Source organism: Schistocerca cancellata, chromosome 2 (genome assembly GCF_023864275.1).
Source record: "Schistocerca cancellata isolate TAMUIC-IGC-003103 chromosome 2, iqSchCanc2.1, whole genome shotgun sequence".
Taxonomy (NCBI): Eukaryota; Metazoa; Arthropoda; class Insecta; order Orthoptera; family Acrididae; genus Schistocerca; species Schistocerca cancellata.
This window is the reverse complement of record NC_064627.1, coordinates 332,281,706-332,301,494: the sequence shown is the minus strand read 5'-3', so window position 1 is coordinate 332,301,494 and position 19,789 is coordinate 332,281,706. Positions and strand designations below refer to the sequence as shown.

General features: G+C 38.9%; 1 protein-coding gene across 1 annotated transcript in view; it reads right to left on the bottom strand.

Moving 5' to 3' along the window:
• LOC126153810 (androgen-dependent TFPI-regulating protein-like) overlaps positions 1-19,789 on the bottom strand; it is an 82,482-nt gene that overhangs the window by 36,358 nt on the left and 26,335 nt on the right. Inside the window, exon 3 of the mRNA XM_049916095.1 lies at positions 12,351-12,571. Within this exon, the coding sequence (XP_049772052.1) occupies positions 12,351-12,571 (221 nt within the window). The remainder of the gene's footprint in view (positions 1-12,350; positions 12,572-19,789) is intronic.

The window sequence follows — 19,789 nt, the reverse complement described above, 5'->3', positions numbered from 1 at the left end:
TATATTACTGTTCTATAATGAATCTTCACTCTGCAGCAGAGTCTGCACTGATTTGTAGCAGGCATACTTCTGTTAAAACAGTTATTGTACCAAATAAGTATATTGTAAATACCTAACTTTCCATGTATTACACCATAATGAGCAAACAATGGAAAATCCAGGATAGAATGTAGCAATATTATGAAAAGGAAAGTTGCTACTCACCATATAGTGGAAATGCTGAGTCACAGATAGGCACAACAAAAAGACTGTCACAAATAAAGCTTTCAGCCAGTAAGCCTTCATCAAAAATAGATGACAGGCACACACACACACACACACACACACACACACACACACACACAACTGCAGTTGTTGTTTATGCCTATCTGTGACTCAGCATCTCTGCTATATGGTGAATAACAACTTTCCTTTTCATAATATTGTTACACCATAATAAGCCTTTGACTTAAGAGTAATTGTGCTGCTGTGCCTGTCTGGTATGCTTACTCCACAATTTAGGTTTATTCTAATGGTATTATTATGTAGCAGTCATGAAACATGGAAATTATTACCCAAAAATGAACTGTTTATAATTTCAGTTTGTAATTCCACTATGTTACTTAAAATGTCTTTTAACGTCTCATTACAAATTTCAGTCACATGTATGTTAATGGATGTAAAAGTGGTGGTTATTTGCTATCCTTCAACAGTACTTTTTTTTGTAGTTATATTAGGCTTAATGAGATAGTTATCGAACAAGTTGTGTATTAATAGGTCTCTGGACCACCCAACAAGAAATGAAGTGTCTCACTCATGTGTCTTTGAATGCAGTAACGGTTGTTGTATAAGAGCACTTGAAGCATGTGACCCAACTTTTGACACCTTGTGGATTTATTGGTTATTTTCCTTTGAATGCTGTTAAATGTAATGTAGATTCAGTAATCTGAAATACATAGCACTAAATGTACTGCACTATGCTACACTGCTACTCTGCTAGACTCCATGAAACTTGGCACCAGGGTCATGAGCACACCTTTGGTTGTGCATATTTTAAGGAACTTTTGCAGATGTACAAGTGGTGTGATGTAATTACCTTACCGATCAAATACATATGGATTTAATAAAAAAATGTGCACAGTTTACAGCATACACAGCTAGCCCTTACCACTCAACTACAAGTTAAAGTTAATGCCACCAGATGTCAGCACACTGCAGCAGTAAAGTATGGCGTGCCCCATGGGTCAGTTTTGGGTCCTTTATTGTTCATACTATATGTTAATGATCTGCCCACAGAACACAACAGCAAGATACTTAACTATGCAGATGACACAACCGTTGTTAACTGGGGAACCAGCAGGAATGATTTGACCCAAAATTGTTCTGATGTCTCATTTGGATTGAAGAATTACTTCCCAAACAATCACTTAAGCTTAAACATCAATAAAACAAATCTAATGGAATTTCAAATACACCACAAACAAGACGAAATGCAATGGAGTGTTGTGTCTGATGATGGTTCAGAAATAAAATTGAAAGATAAAACTTCCTTCCTTGGCTTAATGTTAGATCAGCATCTCTCTTGGGGGCATCATATCAGTTTCTTATGCCAAAAATGTAGCAAATCAGTTTATGCAATGTGGACAATGTCACAATTTCTTACATATGAGCAAATGAGTATAATCTACTATGCTTTAGTGTTTCCATACCTCACATATGGAATTGAAGTATGGGGATGTGCTGCTGCCAAGTATGTAAATAGGGTATTCATCCTTGAAAAATGGCAGTTAGGATCATGTGTGAGCTTAGATATAATGAGTCTTCCAAAGCAATTTTTAAAATTAAGAAACTACTAACACTCCAATCACTATATATTTTTAAAACAGTTCAGGTGATGCTAAAATACAAGCAGTACAGTCATCTAAATAGAGAAGTGGGCGTGTACAATACTAGGAGGGATGATGATTATCACCTGGAAAGAAATAATACAAAAAGTGCAGACAAGAGCCCCTATTACATGGGGATCAAATTTTATAACAAATTTCCAAAAAAATTAAAAATCGTAAGTGTAAGCTGCCTTGAAATTGTGATGAATTAGTTCCTCAGCAATAAGTGTTTTTATAGTAATAAGGAATTCCTCTCAGAGAAGTAGAATACTTTCATTTGTATAAATAGTATTTACATGTACAAAAAAAAGTAGCAACATAATTTTTTATCTATTAGACCTATTTTATATAATTGTTTCCCACAATGTAATAAGGGGAAATGATCAATATGTAAACTATCTAAAACAAATCCTTGTATTTGTCCATGGAGAATAAATAAGTAAATAAAATTTTATACCCATTAGCTTGGCATAAATCCCTCTAGCAGCAGCACACTCCTCAGCTATGCCAATTCACTCACTGAGTAGTAAAATTAGATTAGACATCAGTATGTGTTATAGTTATATTTACAGGAAACCTCATTTTGTGGGATTCTGAATGAGATGTAGTACATTAAGTTTTGGATTTCATCATACAGTTATTCATTTGAGGCACTGAGAACCATAAAGCACATCATCATCAATTGTGAGACTGTAGCATTTATTCATGCTTCTGATATCTGACTGCAGCATTTATTCATTCTTCTGATATCTGTTGATCTTGTGATGGGTTAGGTTTGTATATGCGATAGGCCCACACTGAATATGTCAACATTCACGAAAATCTGTCTTACTGGTTCCTCTATATAAGAGGTTCTCAGCACCTCATTAATATTGTAGTCTGACCACGTTGGTAGACATAAAAATGAAAACAATCAATTATTTATAAAATTATTTACTTGGATCGATAAAAAATTTACTCACCAAGTGGCAGCATAACACACGCACATAAAAGACTGTTGTGATTGGCAAGCTTTTGGAGCCAGTGGCTCCTTCTCCAGGCAGAAGGGTTGAAGGGGAAGGGTGAAGGAAAATGACTGGAGAGGACTAAGAAAAGGGGTAGATTTTAGGAAAGTCACCCAGAACCATGGATCAGAGGAGATTTACCATATGGGATGAAAAGGAAAGACTTATTGTTGGGGACTGCAGCGGATCAAATTTGAAAAACTGAGAGGTTAAAGTGGAAGACAGGGTAATAAGGAAGATGGAGATTATTGCTAAAACATCATGCACAAGTTAATAAGAGTGAGAAGCTAAGTGCATTCTATGTAACAGATCTGGGAGAGGGTGGTGAAAAATAGATGGGAAAGACAATGCAAGATGTAGGAAATTACAACTGGGTGAAGCAAAGAGTAGTTACAGTGAAGAAAAGCTGAGACAGAAGAAATTAATGTAAATTAAGGATAGGTGGGTGGTGAGAACCAAGGACATGTTGTAGCGGTAGTTCCCACCTGTGGAGTTCTGAGAAATTGGTGTCTGGGGGAAGAATCTAAATGGCGCATGCTGTGAAACAGGCACCATCTGTTTTCTACCTTCCATGCTAACCCATTCATTTATTTGTCTGTATCACCAAGATTACTCAGCACTTTGCCCCAACATCTTATCTAATACTGATTTCCATGCTCGTAGATCGGTTCAGTTTCATTTTCATTTTTATTTGGATATAACAATTCCATTGTTATTTACGAATTTGCATACAACAATTTATGGTTCACTACACTGCTAGACCTTCTCCCGATTGTCTGTCACCAATTCATTCACAAATTTGACAGGTATTTTCTTTTCCACCATTCACTTATCTAAATTAGAATTATATATTAATGCCTTCAGCCGCTGACGGGCATTGATATATATCAACGGGAACAGGTGAAAGTGTGTGCCCCAACCGGGACTCGAACCTGGGCTCTCCTGCTTACATGGCAGACGCTCTATTCATCTGTGCCACTGAGGGCACAGAGGATGGTGCGACTGCAGGGACTATCCCGCACACGCTTCCCACAGACCCACATTCTCACCTTATATGTTCACACACTACTTTTGTAGAGTCCCTACCCAACACACTCATTACTTGTGGAAGACATTCTTACCAAGTCCTGTAAGAGTTCGGGTAGTATGTGTGCATCTGCACAGAAGAGGGAGCTCATGGTCGGTACTGCCAGAACTATATACTTACATGGATATGTTGTCTGTTCTTTTGAACATGTCCGAAAGAACAGACATCATATCCATATTCGGCAATACTGGCTGCAGTTCATCAATGGTGCCTGTCCTTTCGGACATGTCCGAAAGAACAGACACAATATCCATATAAGTAAATTCACTTATCTTGTCTATACATAATTCTTTCATGTTTTTATGCGTTTGTTTATCAGGAAATCGCTCTGATCGACTTTTATTGCCGACTCTTATGGCACTGTAATTGCCAAGCTAAGTAGTTTGCATTTTCTCCTATGACTTTTGCTTTCTGTTTATCCAGTTTCTAAAATTTGACTTTTTTCTTGACTGTCCTGATTGATTTTTCCTTTTTTTTTCTTTTTATCATTTTTCGTATCAATATAGATCTCTCAGTCATTACCTCTTATTAATGATTTCTGTACGACTTTTTATGATTTTTCCGACCTTTTTTGTTGCTTTTCTTCTGTTTTTCTATCCTTTCCACCCTATTCTTACTTATTTTTTTGCCACTCTCACGATTTTCAACTCTCCAATCTGTCCTGTCTTGCCATGATGAATCCCCATCTCATATTACATCCATTCCTTTCAAAAACATGCCTTTGCACTATCAAAACTAAGATCCCACATTCTCATCACTTAATGCTTCTGGGCTGAGATGCCATGGTCCACACATAAAACTCTTCCCTGAAGTTTCGCCTTTGACTGTGGAAGGCAGCCTCCGAGGACAAGCGGTGAACTGCAACAAGAGCGCCATATGGATAAGCCATCCAGAGGGCGCCGCCATCAATCACGTGATCTTGGTTGTGCTATACTCTCTGATATTGCCAACTTTCTCAATTGAAATTAATCGATTGTCACGCTGTTGCTGCACTGTTAACATCCATATCTTATCCAGCTTAATGCTTGCATCTTTTCTATTAAAATTATTTTAGTGTTTGGCAACCTCAACAGCCTCTCTGTACATTCATGCATAATAATGTGACGTCTTTGCTATGACGGTCATCTCACTAAACTTCATTTCACTATCACCTTTCCGAAACACATGATCCGCTACAGCTGATTTATCAATATTTCTGTGGTGGCAGTTCTTTTTATGTTCACCCAGACGGGTGTTGATGCTTCTTTTTGTTGTGCCTATATAGACCTTTCCATAATTGCATGGACGCCTGGTATAGCTAGAGGATGTTGTTTATCTTTTGTGGATCTTAAACATTCTTTTATTTTTGTGGTGGGTCTGAAAACAGTTTCCACATCGTACTTGCTTAAAATTTTTCCAATGCGATCAGATAAATGGTAATAACACTCTCCCCTTGGGTTGGTGTCGATCCTCGTCTGTCCTGGTTGTTAGTCTAGGGCATAGTGCCTGATCTACCTCTGTGTTGGAATACCCATTCTTCTTGAAGGTCACACTAAGGTGCTCAATCTCATCATCTAAGTGAGCTGGTTCACATATTTTGTGTGCCCTGTCTATTAATGTTTTAATCACCCCTCTTTTATGTCTTAGGTGGTGGTTAGAATCTTTCTTCAGATAGCGAACAGTGTGTGAGCCTTTTCTGAAAACCTTATGACCCAATGATCCATCCTCTCAATTGATTACAGTCACATCTAAGAAGTTCAGGTGACCATCGATTTCCTTTTCTATAATGAATTGAATTCGTGGATTAATACTATTCAGATGTAACTGGAAGGCATCCAGTTCCTCTTCCCCATGGGTCCATATAACAAATTTATCGTCTACATAACAATACCATCTCTCTGGTCTTTTTCTAGCTGTTTGCAGTGCATGTTGTTCAAAGTTCTCCATGAAAAAGTTAGCCACAACTGGACTAAGAGGACTTCCGATAGCCACCTCATCAATCTGTTCATAAAAAACATTATTATACTGAAAATAAGTTGTTGTAAGGCAATGTATGAATAATGCAAAAATATCATTAGGAACAATGTCCGCTATACATGTAATTGCTTTGTTCACTGGGATCAGGGAAAACAATGACACCACATCAAAATTGACCAGGATATTATTAGCGCCCACACTAATTTTCTCTAAATTTTCTTTTTTTTTTTTCTTTTTTCTTTTTTTCTGGTACACATTCTACTATTTGCTCAGAATATTGCTTATTGATTAACAATAACTTTGTTTGATTGAATCCTTAGTAACTTCTAGACAAACACAATTATTTTACTGTGAATCACATAATGAAATGATATGAATTTTTAACATGACTGTCAGTTCCACCAACATGAGGTTTCAGCAGCGAGGCAAGGTGTCCAGCTAATTCATGGGTGGGAGACCCTACTGCACTAACTATTGGTCTCAAAGGTACCAGCGGTTTATGGACCTTGGGTAATCCATAGAGTCTGGGCAAGTAAGCTTCTGATTTAAAGAGTTGCTTCTTGTTGACTGAAGAGAGGGAAGACGCTTTTACCAATTGATTGGTCATTTTTAAAATCTTCGATGTCAGATCCTTCTGAAGTTGTTTGTAATTGTTGGGATCCAAAATGTCCATGATTTTTTCCTGATAATCTTTACTCCTCATTACAACAGTAGTGTCGCCCTTATCTGCAGAAAGCAGGATGATGTTTCCATCTGTGTTGATGTCCCTCAGTGCCTTCCTTTGTGCCTGCGATAGATTACTATTAGGTGGCTCACATGTGCCCAAAATTCTAGCTGTTTCCATTCTCATAACATCAGCGAACTGCTCTGACAGCTGATCGATACCTGCCTCAACATTAGCCACAATATATTCCGTGGGAATCATTCGGCTCATCACTGCAAAATTTCCAACCTTAGCAAGTACTGAAACTTCATCTACAGTCAAGACTTTGCCTGACAGGTTAATAACTGTCTGAGAATTATCCTCTCTTGTGCCTCCCAACGTGTTCTTCTGTATGCTATCGAACTTCCTCTTTTGTCTTATCACTGATATTTCTGCACTTACTTCCACAGTTCTAAATGTAAGGTTATCAATCTTATTCCAATCTCCATACTGCAAGGTATTACTAATGAGAATATGAAGTTGAAATAGCTTACTGTTGGTTTCCACCAGTGCTCACTGTGTCTGGTGAATCCTCTCTCATAACACTGCTGATTCCATACAGCTGCAAATTCGATGAGCTTGTGCTGAGCGGAATGTCCTCTACACTTGCAGAAATTTCAGAACAGTTGACATGTCCCTGCAGCATAACAGGAAGGTGAGCGAACGCAGTTGTTGTGACTTCTTCTTGTGCATGCTCTTGAACTGTTGAACCGATGCTGACATATCCTCCCCATAGAGGAGTTTGATCATAGAATGAAGGCTTTCACCGCAGGTGTTGTCATCACTTAACACTTCCGATCTGAGATGCCGTGGTGCATACCATGAAAATAACAGAATGTTTAAGATCCACAAAAGATTAACAACATCCTCTAGTTACACCAGGTGTCTATAAAATTCCATGCACTTGTGGAAAGGTCTATATAGGCACAACAAAAAGAAGTGTCAACACCTGTCTGGGTGAACATAAAAGGAACTGCCACCTCGGACATATTGATAAATCATCTGCGGCGGGTCATGTGTTTCAGGAAGGTGATCATAAAATGAAGTTTACTGAGATGACCATCATAGCAAAGACATCACATTATTATGCACGAATGTGCAGAGAGGCTATTGAGATTGCCAAACACTGCAATAATTGTAATAGAAAAGATGAAGGCATTAAACTGGATAAGATATGGATGTTAACATTGCAGCAACAGTGTGACAATCGATTAATTTCAATTAAGAAAGTTGGCAGTATCAGAAATTATAGCACAGCCGACATCACGTGATTTATGGTGGTGCCCTCTGGATGGCTTATATATATGGCGCTCACTCTCGCTCTCATTGAAGTTCGCCGCTTGTCCTCAGAGGATGTCTTCCACAGTCAAAGGCAAAACGTCAGGGGAGAATTTTATGTATGGATCATGGCATCTCAGCCCGGAAGTGTTAAGTGATGACAACACCTGCCATGAAATCCTTCATTCTATGGTCCCATACTCTGTTTCTTGAAACCCACTTGTCCCTTGGAGTTACTCCAAAAGTCCTAACACTGAATGTCCCCATTTCTGGATGCAATCCTATCCTACTCCAAGATCTTCTACAGTTTACAATATAGCAATCTCTTGCTCTTACCCAGCTAATCTGTGACCTATATGCCTCATCAGCAATTTTCCACTTTACCAGACTTCTCTCCTACAAAATCCTGCAGTTATTTGACCCTCATGTTTCCTAGAATCATATCATCTGCCAAGTCAACTGCAAACTGCAACATAATGCCAGCCTTCACCTCAAAAATCTATCCCACCTTCTCCTAAACTACCTGTTATGTGTTATTTACCTTCCTGTCCTTCTGCAGCTCCCTAAGCAGCCACACCATCAACCACCACTCCTCTCCTACTAACCGAGTTTGGCCAACCTCCTTAACATTCCACAGCCTTCACCACTGCCTCCCAGACCAAGAATAACCCATAATACCAAGAAAGTCACAACTGTACAGTGTCCTTAACATCTCATCTAAAGCACTCTCCCATCCTCAATTATTTGTATTATCTAAGGGCCTCACTTCCAGCCCTAAACCTGCATTTGATCATACTGCTTTGGTGAAGGACCTCCTTTCCTTCACATGTAATATCTATTGGAAATATCACTGTGCAACCAAACCCCAAAACCTTTCCAACCTGACATTGAACCTGGCCTTGAACAGTTCACACCACAATCTCAACTTGATCCACCACGACTACCTCAGAATCATCCCTTACAAGCCTTGCAAGAATTCCTCACGTCCAGCATTGCCACACAATCCTTCCTCATGTCCCTAGAACATGACCCTAACCTGTCCTCTGCAGAATTACAGGCTCCACGTTCCCTAAAAGCTGATGACTCCATCTTTATCCTCCCAGCAGACAAAGGATCTACCACTGTAGTACTTGACCAAAAGGAGTATGTTAGTGAAGGCCTACACCAGTTGTCTGACACCTCCACTTACAGCATCTGCCATCAAGATTGAATCCCTGTGATTCAAACTGACTTGCAGTCCCTCCTTAAAACCTCAGGGCCCTCACAAGGACTAAAACCTTTTAGCTTCTTCCTAAGCTCCACAAATGCAATCATCCTGGCCATCCCATACTTGCTGGCTTCAAAGCACCCACCAAATATATATCTGCCTTAGTTGATCAACACCTGCAACCCATAGTACAAGAACTCCCAAAGATACCAAGCATTTCCTAGGTTGTCTGAAATCTGTGACCGTCCCACTCCCACCACACATCTTGCTTGCCACCATTGATGCCACATCCCTATGTACCAACATCCCCCATGTATATGACCCGTCTGCTGCTGAACATTTCCTCAGTCAGCACCCACCTGATTCCAAACCTATGACATCCTTCCTACTCACCTTAATCAACTTTATACTTACCAACAACTACTTCACCTTTTAGGGGCAGACATACAAACAGATCAAGGGTATGGCCATGGGAACTAGAATGGCTCCTTCCTGTGCCAACCTTTTCATGGGTTGCTTGGAAGGGGCTTTCCTGGGATCCATTAGTGTTCAGTTTCTGATTTGGTTGAGATACATTGATGACATCTTCACAATATGGACTCATGGTGAAGCTGACCTGCTAAGATTTCTGGAATCTCTGAATATCCTCTCCCAATTAAATTTCACATGGTCCTATTCTGAAACCCATGCCATTTCCCTTGATGTTGATCTTGTCCTCACCATAGGCCAGTTACATATGTCCATCTACATTAAACCTACCAACAAACAACAGTACTTACATTTTGACAGTTTCCATCTTTTCCATGTTAAACATTCCCTTCCATACAGCCTTACCATCTGAGGCAAACATATTTATTTGGATGCAGACTCCTTACAGCAATACATCACCATTTTCACCTCTGCCTTCACCGCATATAATTACACCCCCAGTCTAGTTAGAAAGCAGATTTCCTGGGCCATCATGTCCAATCCTGGTACTGCTGATCCCTCCACAAAACAACTCCGCAGCACTCCATTGGTGACTCAGTATTATCCTGATCTGGAATGTGTTAATCAGCTATGTCAACAGTGCCATGATTTATAAAATCATGCCCTGAAATGAGATCCATTCTGTCTGAAATTTTTCCCACCACACCTGGAATAGCTTTCCATCACCCTCCCAATCTCCGCAATATTCTTGTCAGACCCTATGCTCCTTCTGCACCCATCTCCCTACTCTATGGCTCCTACCCCTGTGACCGTCCCACCTTCAAGACTTGCCCTATGCACCCTGCTACCACCACCTATAATAGCCCTGTAACTGGTGAAACATATACCATCAAAGAGAGAGCCACCTGCAAAATGACACATTTCATATACCAGCTTTTATGTAAACACTGTTCAGCCTTCTACATCGGCATGACTACCATCAAGTTATCAATTAGGGTGAATGGATATAGGTAGAGGGTATATACAGGCAACTCCCCATATACCATTGCAAAGCATGCTCTACAACATGACAATCATGACATCGGCACCTGTTTCACTACACGTGCCATCTGGTTTCTTCCCCCAGACACCAGTTTCTCAGAAATCCACAGGTGGGAACTAGCACTACAACATGTCCTTGCTTCTCACCACCCACCTGGCCTGTATTTATATTAATTTCTCTTGTCTCATCTTTTCTTCACTGTAACTATTCTTTGCTTCACTCCGTTTTAATTTCCTACATCTTTCATTGTCTTTCTCATCTATTTTTAACTGCCCCCTCCCACCTCTGTTACCTACAATGCACTTAGCTTCTCACTCTTATTAACTCATGCACAGTGCTTTAGTAGAGATTTCTGTCTTGCATGTTACCCTGTCTTCCACCTTTAAGCTCTCAGGTTTCCAAATCTGGTCTGCTGCAGTCCCCAACAATCAGTTTTCTCTTCTCATCTCGTATGATAAGTCTCCCCTGATCCATGGTTCTGGGTGACTTTCCCAAAATCTACCCCTTTTCCTAGACCTGTCCAGTCCTTTTCCTTCACTCTTCTTCCTTCTGCTTCAACCCTTATGCCTGAAGAAGGACACACTGGCTCCAAAAGCTTGCCAGTCACAACAGTCTTTTATGTGTGTGTGTTCTGTGCTGCTTGGTGAGTAGACTTTTTATCTATCTAATTAAATAGTCATCTTAGTAGACAGTACCACTTGAATTTAATCATTTCCACATTTGGCAGTTTGTGTTTGGAGTTGGTTCTTCACAGTGCAGGAATCGACTTTCATGTATGGTGTCAACCTGAACTCCGCTGAATCCATTTTAAGTGCTAATGGGAAAAAAATTACCAGGAAATGTTAGCTGCAATGCAATTACGGTCTGCACAACTGCAAGCAATCATTTAACAAAGAAATGTATAATAAGCATAAGTTGTTGCAATGTAAGAATGTAATGTTTGATTTTTGGCCTGGAAGCTAATTCATTAAATAATATGTATGTTGAGGATCTTGTACATTTGTCTGAAAAAATAAAAAAGCATGAAAACTCCCACTTATGCAAAAATGTGAAACGCAGAGTAGCTTAAACTTAAACATTATTTTGTTGTTGCCATAAACTGTATTTAATTATGTACAAAATAACAAAATTCCACAAAAACAGTTTTTTCTTTTTTGAGACAAGTTGTGCACATTATTATTATTGTTGTTCTTGTTATTGTTGGTGGCAGTGGCTGTAGTTTAAATATACTGATAAGCATTACTGTTATAGAGCAGATGCTGTTAATTTCACACTCTCACAGTTATCTGACACTAAAAATTTGTGAACACCCAAAATGCATATTAATGAGCTGCCACTGTTTGAAATTACCTGATTATAGAGCTAATAATAGGCGTAACACAGTCAGCCTACTCCAGTTAATGTCTAATGTCAGAGATGTACATGTTCAGATATATTTAATGTGTGGCTGTTGGCTACTAAATGTGAGTTGTGCGTTGAATCTGAGGCTGTATATCATTTTATGCTGGTGTAACATGCTGTAATTTCCCACAGTTCTGAAGATGCTTGCATGTGATGAGTGAAACAAGTCAATAAAGGAATGTTGTAGAAAACTTGTGGTTGCTCCAAAATATTAATATTACTGTTATGTTAAATTTCTGTGCAGTTGAGCTATCAAAATATTATTAAAGAACAGAGTAATTAAAATTGTAGCATGATCAGAACCTAGCAACTAAAAACCATAAATTATTACTAAAAATGTTTGTTATTAAGAAACAGAAGTTTTCATATAGTACTTACCATATAGCATAAGCAACTTGACTTGCTGTGATACCCCAAACAGCCTTCCGTCGTGAAATAGTATACCAGTTAGATGTTATAAACATTTCAGTAAATACACTCACACTGCTAACTGTATGGAGGCCATGGTTTAACCAAAGAGAAAAACACTGATCCAAAATTTTAGGAAATACCAGTTCACGGTCTATTAAATATATACTCCAAAATACCAATGATATAGCCTGTGTAAGAAGAAATGATTGTATAAAAAATTGTCTCACTTCTACCTACTCACATCAGAAGATGTTTTGCATTCATCCCAGTTCCCAGAACTCCTGAAGATAGATGTTGACTGTGGATATTGTATCACAGACACAGTCCCTTTGGCTGTTCAGAGATGTCACTAAACCTGCTGAAGATGTAAACAACCATGCATAAGCAGCGCCTATTTGACGGAGGGGTTCCGACAGCCGATCAGTTCCTGTTGTTCCACCTGGAAGGAGGTACATGGCTCGTGTTGTCTGTAGTTCAACCATGCCTAGATGGTCAATACCACAGTTTGATCATGTCCACATTGTTACTTTACACCAGGATGGGCTCTAAACAAGGGAAGTGTCCAGGCGTCTCGGAGTGAACCAAGCGAAGTTGTTTGGACACAGAGGAGATACAGAGAGACAAGAACTGTCAGTGAAATGCTTCGTTCAGGCTGCCCAAGGGCTACAACTGCATTGGATGACAGCTATCTATGGATTATGGCTCAGAGGAACCTGACAGCAATGCCACCATGTTGAATAATGCTTTTCGTGCAGCCACAGCACATCGTGTTATGATTCAAACTGTGCATAATAGACTGCATGATGCGCAACTTTGCTCCCGACATCCAAGGTGAGGCCCATCTTTACAACCATGACACAATGCAGCATGGTACAGATGGACACAAGACCATGGTGAATGGACCACTCAGAATTGGCATCATGTTCTCTTTACTGATGAGTGTCGCATATGCCTTCAACCAGACAATTGTCAGGAACGTGTTTGGAAACAACCCGGTTTGGCTGAACACCTTGAGTACAGTGTTGTCCAGGAAGTGAAGCAATGTGGAGGTTTCCTGCTTTTTTGGGGTGGCATTATGTGGGGCCAATGTATGCCACTGGTGGTCATGGAAGGCGCCGTAATGGCTGTATGATAAGTAAATGCCTCCCTCCCACCGACAGTGCAACCATATCGGCAGCACACTGGCAAGGCATTTGTCTTCATGGCCAATGATTCACACCCCATCATGCACATATTGTGAATGACTTCCTTCAGGATAATGACATCGCTGAACTACAGTAGCCATCATGTTCTCCAGACATGAACACTATAAACATGCCTGGGATAGATTGAAAAGGGCTGTTTATGGATGACATGACCCACCAACCATTTTGAGGGAGCTACACTGAATCACCATTGAGGAGTGGGACAATGTGGACCAACAGTGCCTTGATGAACTTGTGGACAGTATGCCACTATGAATACAGGCATACATCAATGCAAGAAGCTGTGCTACTGGGTATTAGAGTTACAGATGTGTACAGCAATCTGGACCACCATCTCTGAAGGTCTCACTGTGTGGTGGTACAACATGCAATGTGTGGTTTTCATGAGCAATAAAAAGGGCAGAAATGATGTTTATGTTAATCTCTAATCAAATTTCCTGTGCAGGTTCTGGAACTCTTGGAACCTAGGTGATGCAAAACTTTTTTTGATGTGTGTATCTGCAGTTGTGTATAGGACTACTATAGCTCTCAAAAGTGACATAGTTTTCTCGTCATTGTTCTGTAACCTTTAAATATTCATTGAATTACACATTTTTATGTCAGTCACTTATCTCATAGGATAATGTAAAGTTCTCCAGAAAGTTTTTCCTACAGTAGATAAGAGGGCAAACAAAAACTGAGGTTAGCGTCTGTATAATCAAGTTTCATGTAGTTCCTGCTCAAGAAGATTGAAGAAAATATTTAAAACCAAAGTATCAACATTTTGAGCATACAATAATTAAGTAAGAACTTATTCAGTTGTTGAATTTAAAGAGATATGATTTATAGCAACTGATCTGCACCATTTTCAAAAGGAAAGTTAGCCAAATTTATCTTCACTCCTTTCCTGCACCAGGCTAATAATATAACTCAAGTAACACTATGCCTAAATAAAATTCATGGATTAATAGCAGAATTTCTGCTTTGATGCTTGGGTTAGTCCGTTTATGAACTATGGACCTTGCCATAGTGGAGTAACTTAACATGACTCAGTGGCACAGGAAGACCAAACTAACAAATGGTTCCTTAAGAGAGGCAGCAGATCTTCCAGTAGTTGCAGGGACAATCATCTGTATGACTGACTTATCTGTCCTAATAACATTAGTCAACATGACTTTGTTACATTGTAGTGTGAACTGCTGGAAGAAAGGGAAAATTACAGCTTTGTATTCCCAGAGACATGCAGTTTAACTATATGGATCAATGGTGATGGCATCTTCTTGAGTAAAATGTTCCAAAAGTAAAACACTCTCCGATTCGAAACTCTGGGAGGATCTTGTCATTAGGAAAAATTCTGATGTTCTATGGGTCACGACATGGACTGGTTGATTCTTAATCAGTTAGATACATTATAGAATCTAAAAAGGGAATGGGATAAGTTGAAGTTAGATGTAGTGACAATTATTGTAGTGCAGTGGCAGGAAGAACAGAACTTCTGGTCCATTGAGTACAGTGGTTTCAGTGTATAATCAGATATGGGTAATGCATAAGTAGGACTAATCATAAATAAGAACATAAGACCATGAATGAACTACTGTGAAAGGGAAAGTGAAGACATTGTAATATCTAAGATAGATAAAAAGCCAAAGCCCACTACAATAGTACAAATATGTATGCCCACTGTCTCAGCAGCTGATGAAGAGGCCAAAATAATGCATGATTAGATAAAAGAAATCTGTCAATTGGAATGTGATGGAGGACTTTAATTAAACAGTAAGAAAAGGAATTATTCATCATTTGTCTTTACAGCTCTTTCAGTAGCCATGTTGCAGACAGAATTGCTCGATATCAGACCCACCTGTTACTCAAACAACTGTTTATACATATACATAAGCCCAAACATATTCAGCACCTTTGTATAAAACAAAATTACATTTATAGATAAAGTGACTTGTCAACTCACCAGCCAAACTCAGAGCAACGCCATTTAATTGTGGATGACAAACTACTAATATCCAATAATGTATAAAGGGTCCTATGTAACCAAATAATGTGGAAAAAATGTGAATGACAACAAACAAAAACTGTTTTGGGGCCTAATTTCATTATAATAATTATTACTTAAAATTGTTTACGTTTTACAGAACTGAATAAACAAAACATACTGAAGCTGGCACAAAGGTGCTGAAACAAATTTGAGTTTATCTAAAGCAAAACAGTTGCTTACATAACAGGCAGACCTTAAATCCAATTATTTAGGGAAATATAGAGAAGGAAAAATAGAAGGAGAGCATGGACTGGGGAAAAGCAAGGAAAGAGTAAGCCACCAGATAAAAGTTTCATCTGAACATATTTTAATGATTATAAACACTTGAATTAAGGCTCATGAAAGAAGGTTGTAGACAAGTAAGAGACTGGGAGACATCAGAAGATTTCAGATGAGTCAAATACGATAATGACAGGACAGAGATTTGGAAACCTGATTCTACTGTGTTATTCTTATGTTTTGTAGCATGGGAGTTTTCATTACCTGTAACAAAAAATATTAATGGATAAATGTACTGGGACGTGAGTGTAAAATTTCCAAGATACTTAAAGAAACCTCTGAAAGATAAGTGGTTCTGTACTTTAAACACTGTAATAAAAAAATCATATTTTCACCTAGTTGTCAATTGCTAGTAAGCTACAGAATCACTTCTCTAGGAAACTCAACTTACGTTGAGTCATTCATCATGTTCCAGAGATTCCATCAATATGGATAATTTTCAGAGATGTGGAACAGATAAAAGGTACAAACACTGAACTAAACTCAACAAGTCCTGCTTAACTGCAAGTTATATCAATAATGCCAATATGCAAGAAATGTATATATTTTTTAAAATCTTGTAGAACAATTAAGTTACAACAGTAGTGACACATGTTTTTTGTACTTAAAATCTTTACATACAGCAGAGTCCTGCTAATCTGAACCCCAGTAATCCGATCGTTTGGTTAATCTGAACATGAAAAATGTTAATCTAAGTATGGAAAACTGTGTGGTAAACTGCTGTACATACACATTATTTTAATTTACACAGTACAGTAAACATCTATTAGAAAAACTGACAAGAAAACATTAGTTTTAAACAATGCATAACAATGAAGGAAAAGCTGTCAAACTTACTTAAATACAGCGGACATTTTATACCTACTTTTTAGATAACAAAAACTCAGTCATTGTTTTTTGGCGAAATAAAGACAGTCTGTTATAAGATGCGTAGTTGCGCCATCACCTCATAAACATCAAATCAGAGGGTGTAGCAGTGGGCTGTTGCTCCAAATAGTGAAGTGCGAGCTCAAGGGCTTCTGCTGCATCACTGTGTGGCATCAGCTCTCCTCTGTTACTTTCAAGTTTATTGTCACCTCCATCACAACAGTCCACTTCTTCCTGGTCTTGAGTCACAGCAGCAACTAAATCAGCATCAGTAAGGTTCTCCTCCACACATGCCCCATTCACTGCCATCCACTCATTTACACCTCCTTCACAAGCGTCTTCACATCCAGAGATTATCTGTATCATTTGTCATAAATTTTCCTCTTCGTTTTCAACTAGGTTGTCCTGAAATTCGATAGATGTCCACAGTTTTCTCCACAATTTTCTCAGAGTATTTTCTGAAATATTCTGCCATGCCTCAGTGGCACAATAAACAATGTCCTTCACGTTGGTCTTTTTTATTTTGTCCACTAAAGGAATGCTATCATCTTGGAACAGCATTCTTAAAAATTGTTTTCTGTAAGTCAGTTTTAATGTTTGCAGTACGCCCTTGTCCATCAGCTGTAGAAGTGGTGTAACATTCGGCGGCAAAAACTTCACCACAATTTCTCCATCACATAATTCCTTAGTGCTGGGGTGAGAGGACGCATTATCAATCAAAAGGATTGCTTGGGGAGACAAAAGATTTTCCTTAGTAAACCTTCAAACAGAGGGAACAAACTGGTCATGAAACCATCCATCCATGCATTTTTCTGGTTGTGATAATATACAGGCAGGGATGTCATTTTGCAGTTTTTAAAAGCTCTGGGCCTAGCAGATTTGCTGATCAGCATTAAAGGCAGCTTGTAATTACCAGCAGCATGCTGAATGCTAATAAAGTCACACGATTTTTGCACATTTTAAAACCAGGAGCATGGTCTTCTGCTTTTGATGCTAGGCATTTTGATGGCAATGTCGTCAAATTAAGTCCAGTCTTATCAGCATTATAAATTTTTTGGGGAGAATACTTTCCCTCTCTTATCATTTTTTCAAACTCACCCAAGAATTCCTTCACTGTATCACAGTCAGAAGAAAGCTCCTATCCAGTAATTGTTAGCTGAGGAATTCCATGACTTTTTGAATCTGTCCAACCAACCCATACTCTCACTAAGTGACTCATCACCATTCATTAATTTTTTCAGGTAAACAGCCTTCTCCTGAAACAGTTCTCCACTCAAAGGAATTCCCCTTTCTTTCCTGCATAAACCAAAGGAAAAGACCTTCATCCACTTTATCGTACTGGGACTGTTTCAAAGGCTGCCAAATTTTGAGTGTTTTACCTGAAGATGTTGCACAGGACTGTTCAAGCTTCACTTGGTTCTTCTTTCAATCACAAATGGTTGCTTTACCAACACCCAGTTCCATTGCCAATTTAGATACATTCTCACCATTGTCTGTCTGCTTCAAAGCATTCAGTATTTCTTCGAGAGTTAACATTGCATGTTTTGTTTAACTCATGACAAAAATGTGTACACCTCTACAACTGAATGAATACAATACAACTGTTAAATGTGTCAGCGATCAAGAACTAACACAACCAAGTGCTTTGTGAGCCAACTGGCAGTACACTGACCTCAGACACTACAGAGGTATCCAAAATGCTCAACACCAAGGGCAGGGAGTGAGAGTGAGCCATTGTTCACACACTTGTTCCCATTTGTTACCATTGTGTACTTATTTATCTGCTTGGTATACTTCATACTATAAACTCGTCACCATAATTCTGGCTAATCCGAACAAATCGGTAATCCGAACAAGGCCCAGTCCCAATTACTTTGGATTAACGGAACTCTACTGTACTCTGATAAATAAAACAGACTATTTAATTTTGTTGCAAAAATTGAATTTTCATTGGCTGCAAGAGATAAGTAATTATATTTTTGTATTACACAGGGCCTGTTCAAGGTCCAAGTGACGCAAGCCACTGCTTGGTGGCCAATCTGAAAGGAGCACTAGAGGTGCCACAATTGTAAGATTTCTACACAGGGTGTATCAAAATTAGTGGCAGCTGCTTCAGGGCCAAGCTGAAAGGCAAGGCAAGATTTGTATACAGTGTGTATCACAATTAATAGCAAAAGAAAAGAAAGGAGAGGGGCATCAAATGGCAAGTCACTTGTTTGGAAAAATATTCTCAAACTGGCCCTGGCACTACAATAAGTAACGTGTGTGTTTTTACTCAAAATCTTTAGGTATTATGATAAATAATTTTGTTTTGATGCAAATATCATATTTTTGAGAAACTGAAAACTTTCCTCTCTGTATGGAACTTTGTCCATCATTGTCTTTGCCTCTATTGTACATTTACATTTCGTATTTGGAGTATTATGAAGTCATCTTTTTGTAATACAAAAATATGCAATTTAGGTGTTACACCACATGATCTAGTCAAAACACATTATATTTAGTATGATCAAACAATGGAAACCTCAGGTAGGAATATCAGCTATGTAGGAAAAGATTGATTGCTACTTACTGTTAAGGTAACATGTTAAGTTGCAGACAGGCACAATTAAAAGACACTTACACAAAGCTTTTGGCCACAGTCTTTATCAGCAAAAGAGAAACACACACAAGCAAATACACCTCAGACACACATGACAGTCAACTCTAGCATCCCAGGCCAGAATGTAATTATCACGTGGAATGCAAGCAATAATCTGGGAGGGCAAAACAGAAACACACACCATTCATACACACAAGCAAGCACACCTCATACAAACATGACTGCCATCTCTAGCATCTCAGGCCAGAATGCAATTACCATGTGGAATGGAAGCACTAATCTGGGAGCGGCAAGGAAGGGGAAGGGGTAGTAGCGTATGGGTGGCGAGAGAGACAAACACTGTCTGGCAGAGTCTCCAAGGACTGTAAAAGACAAGATTGCTGAGAAGATGATAGGGCAGAGGGGGTGGAAAAAGTTGGGTGGAGGG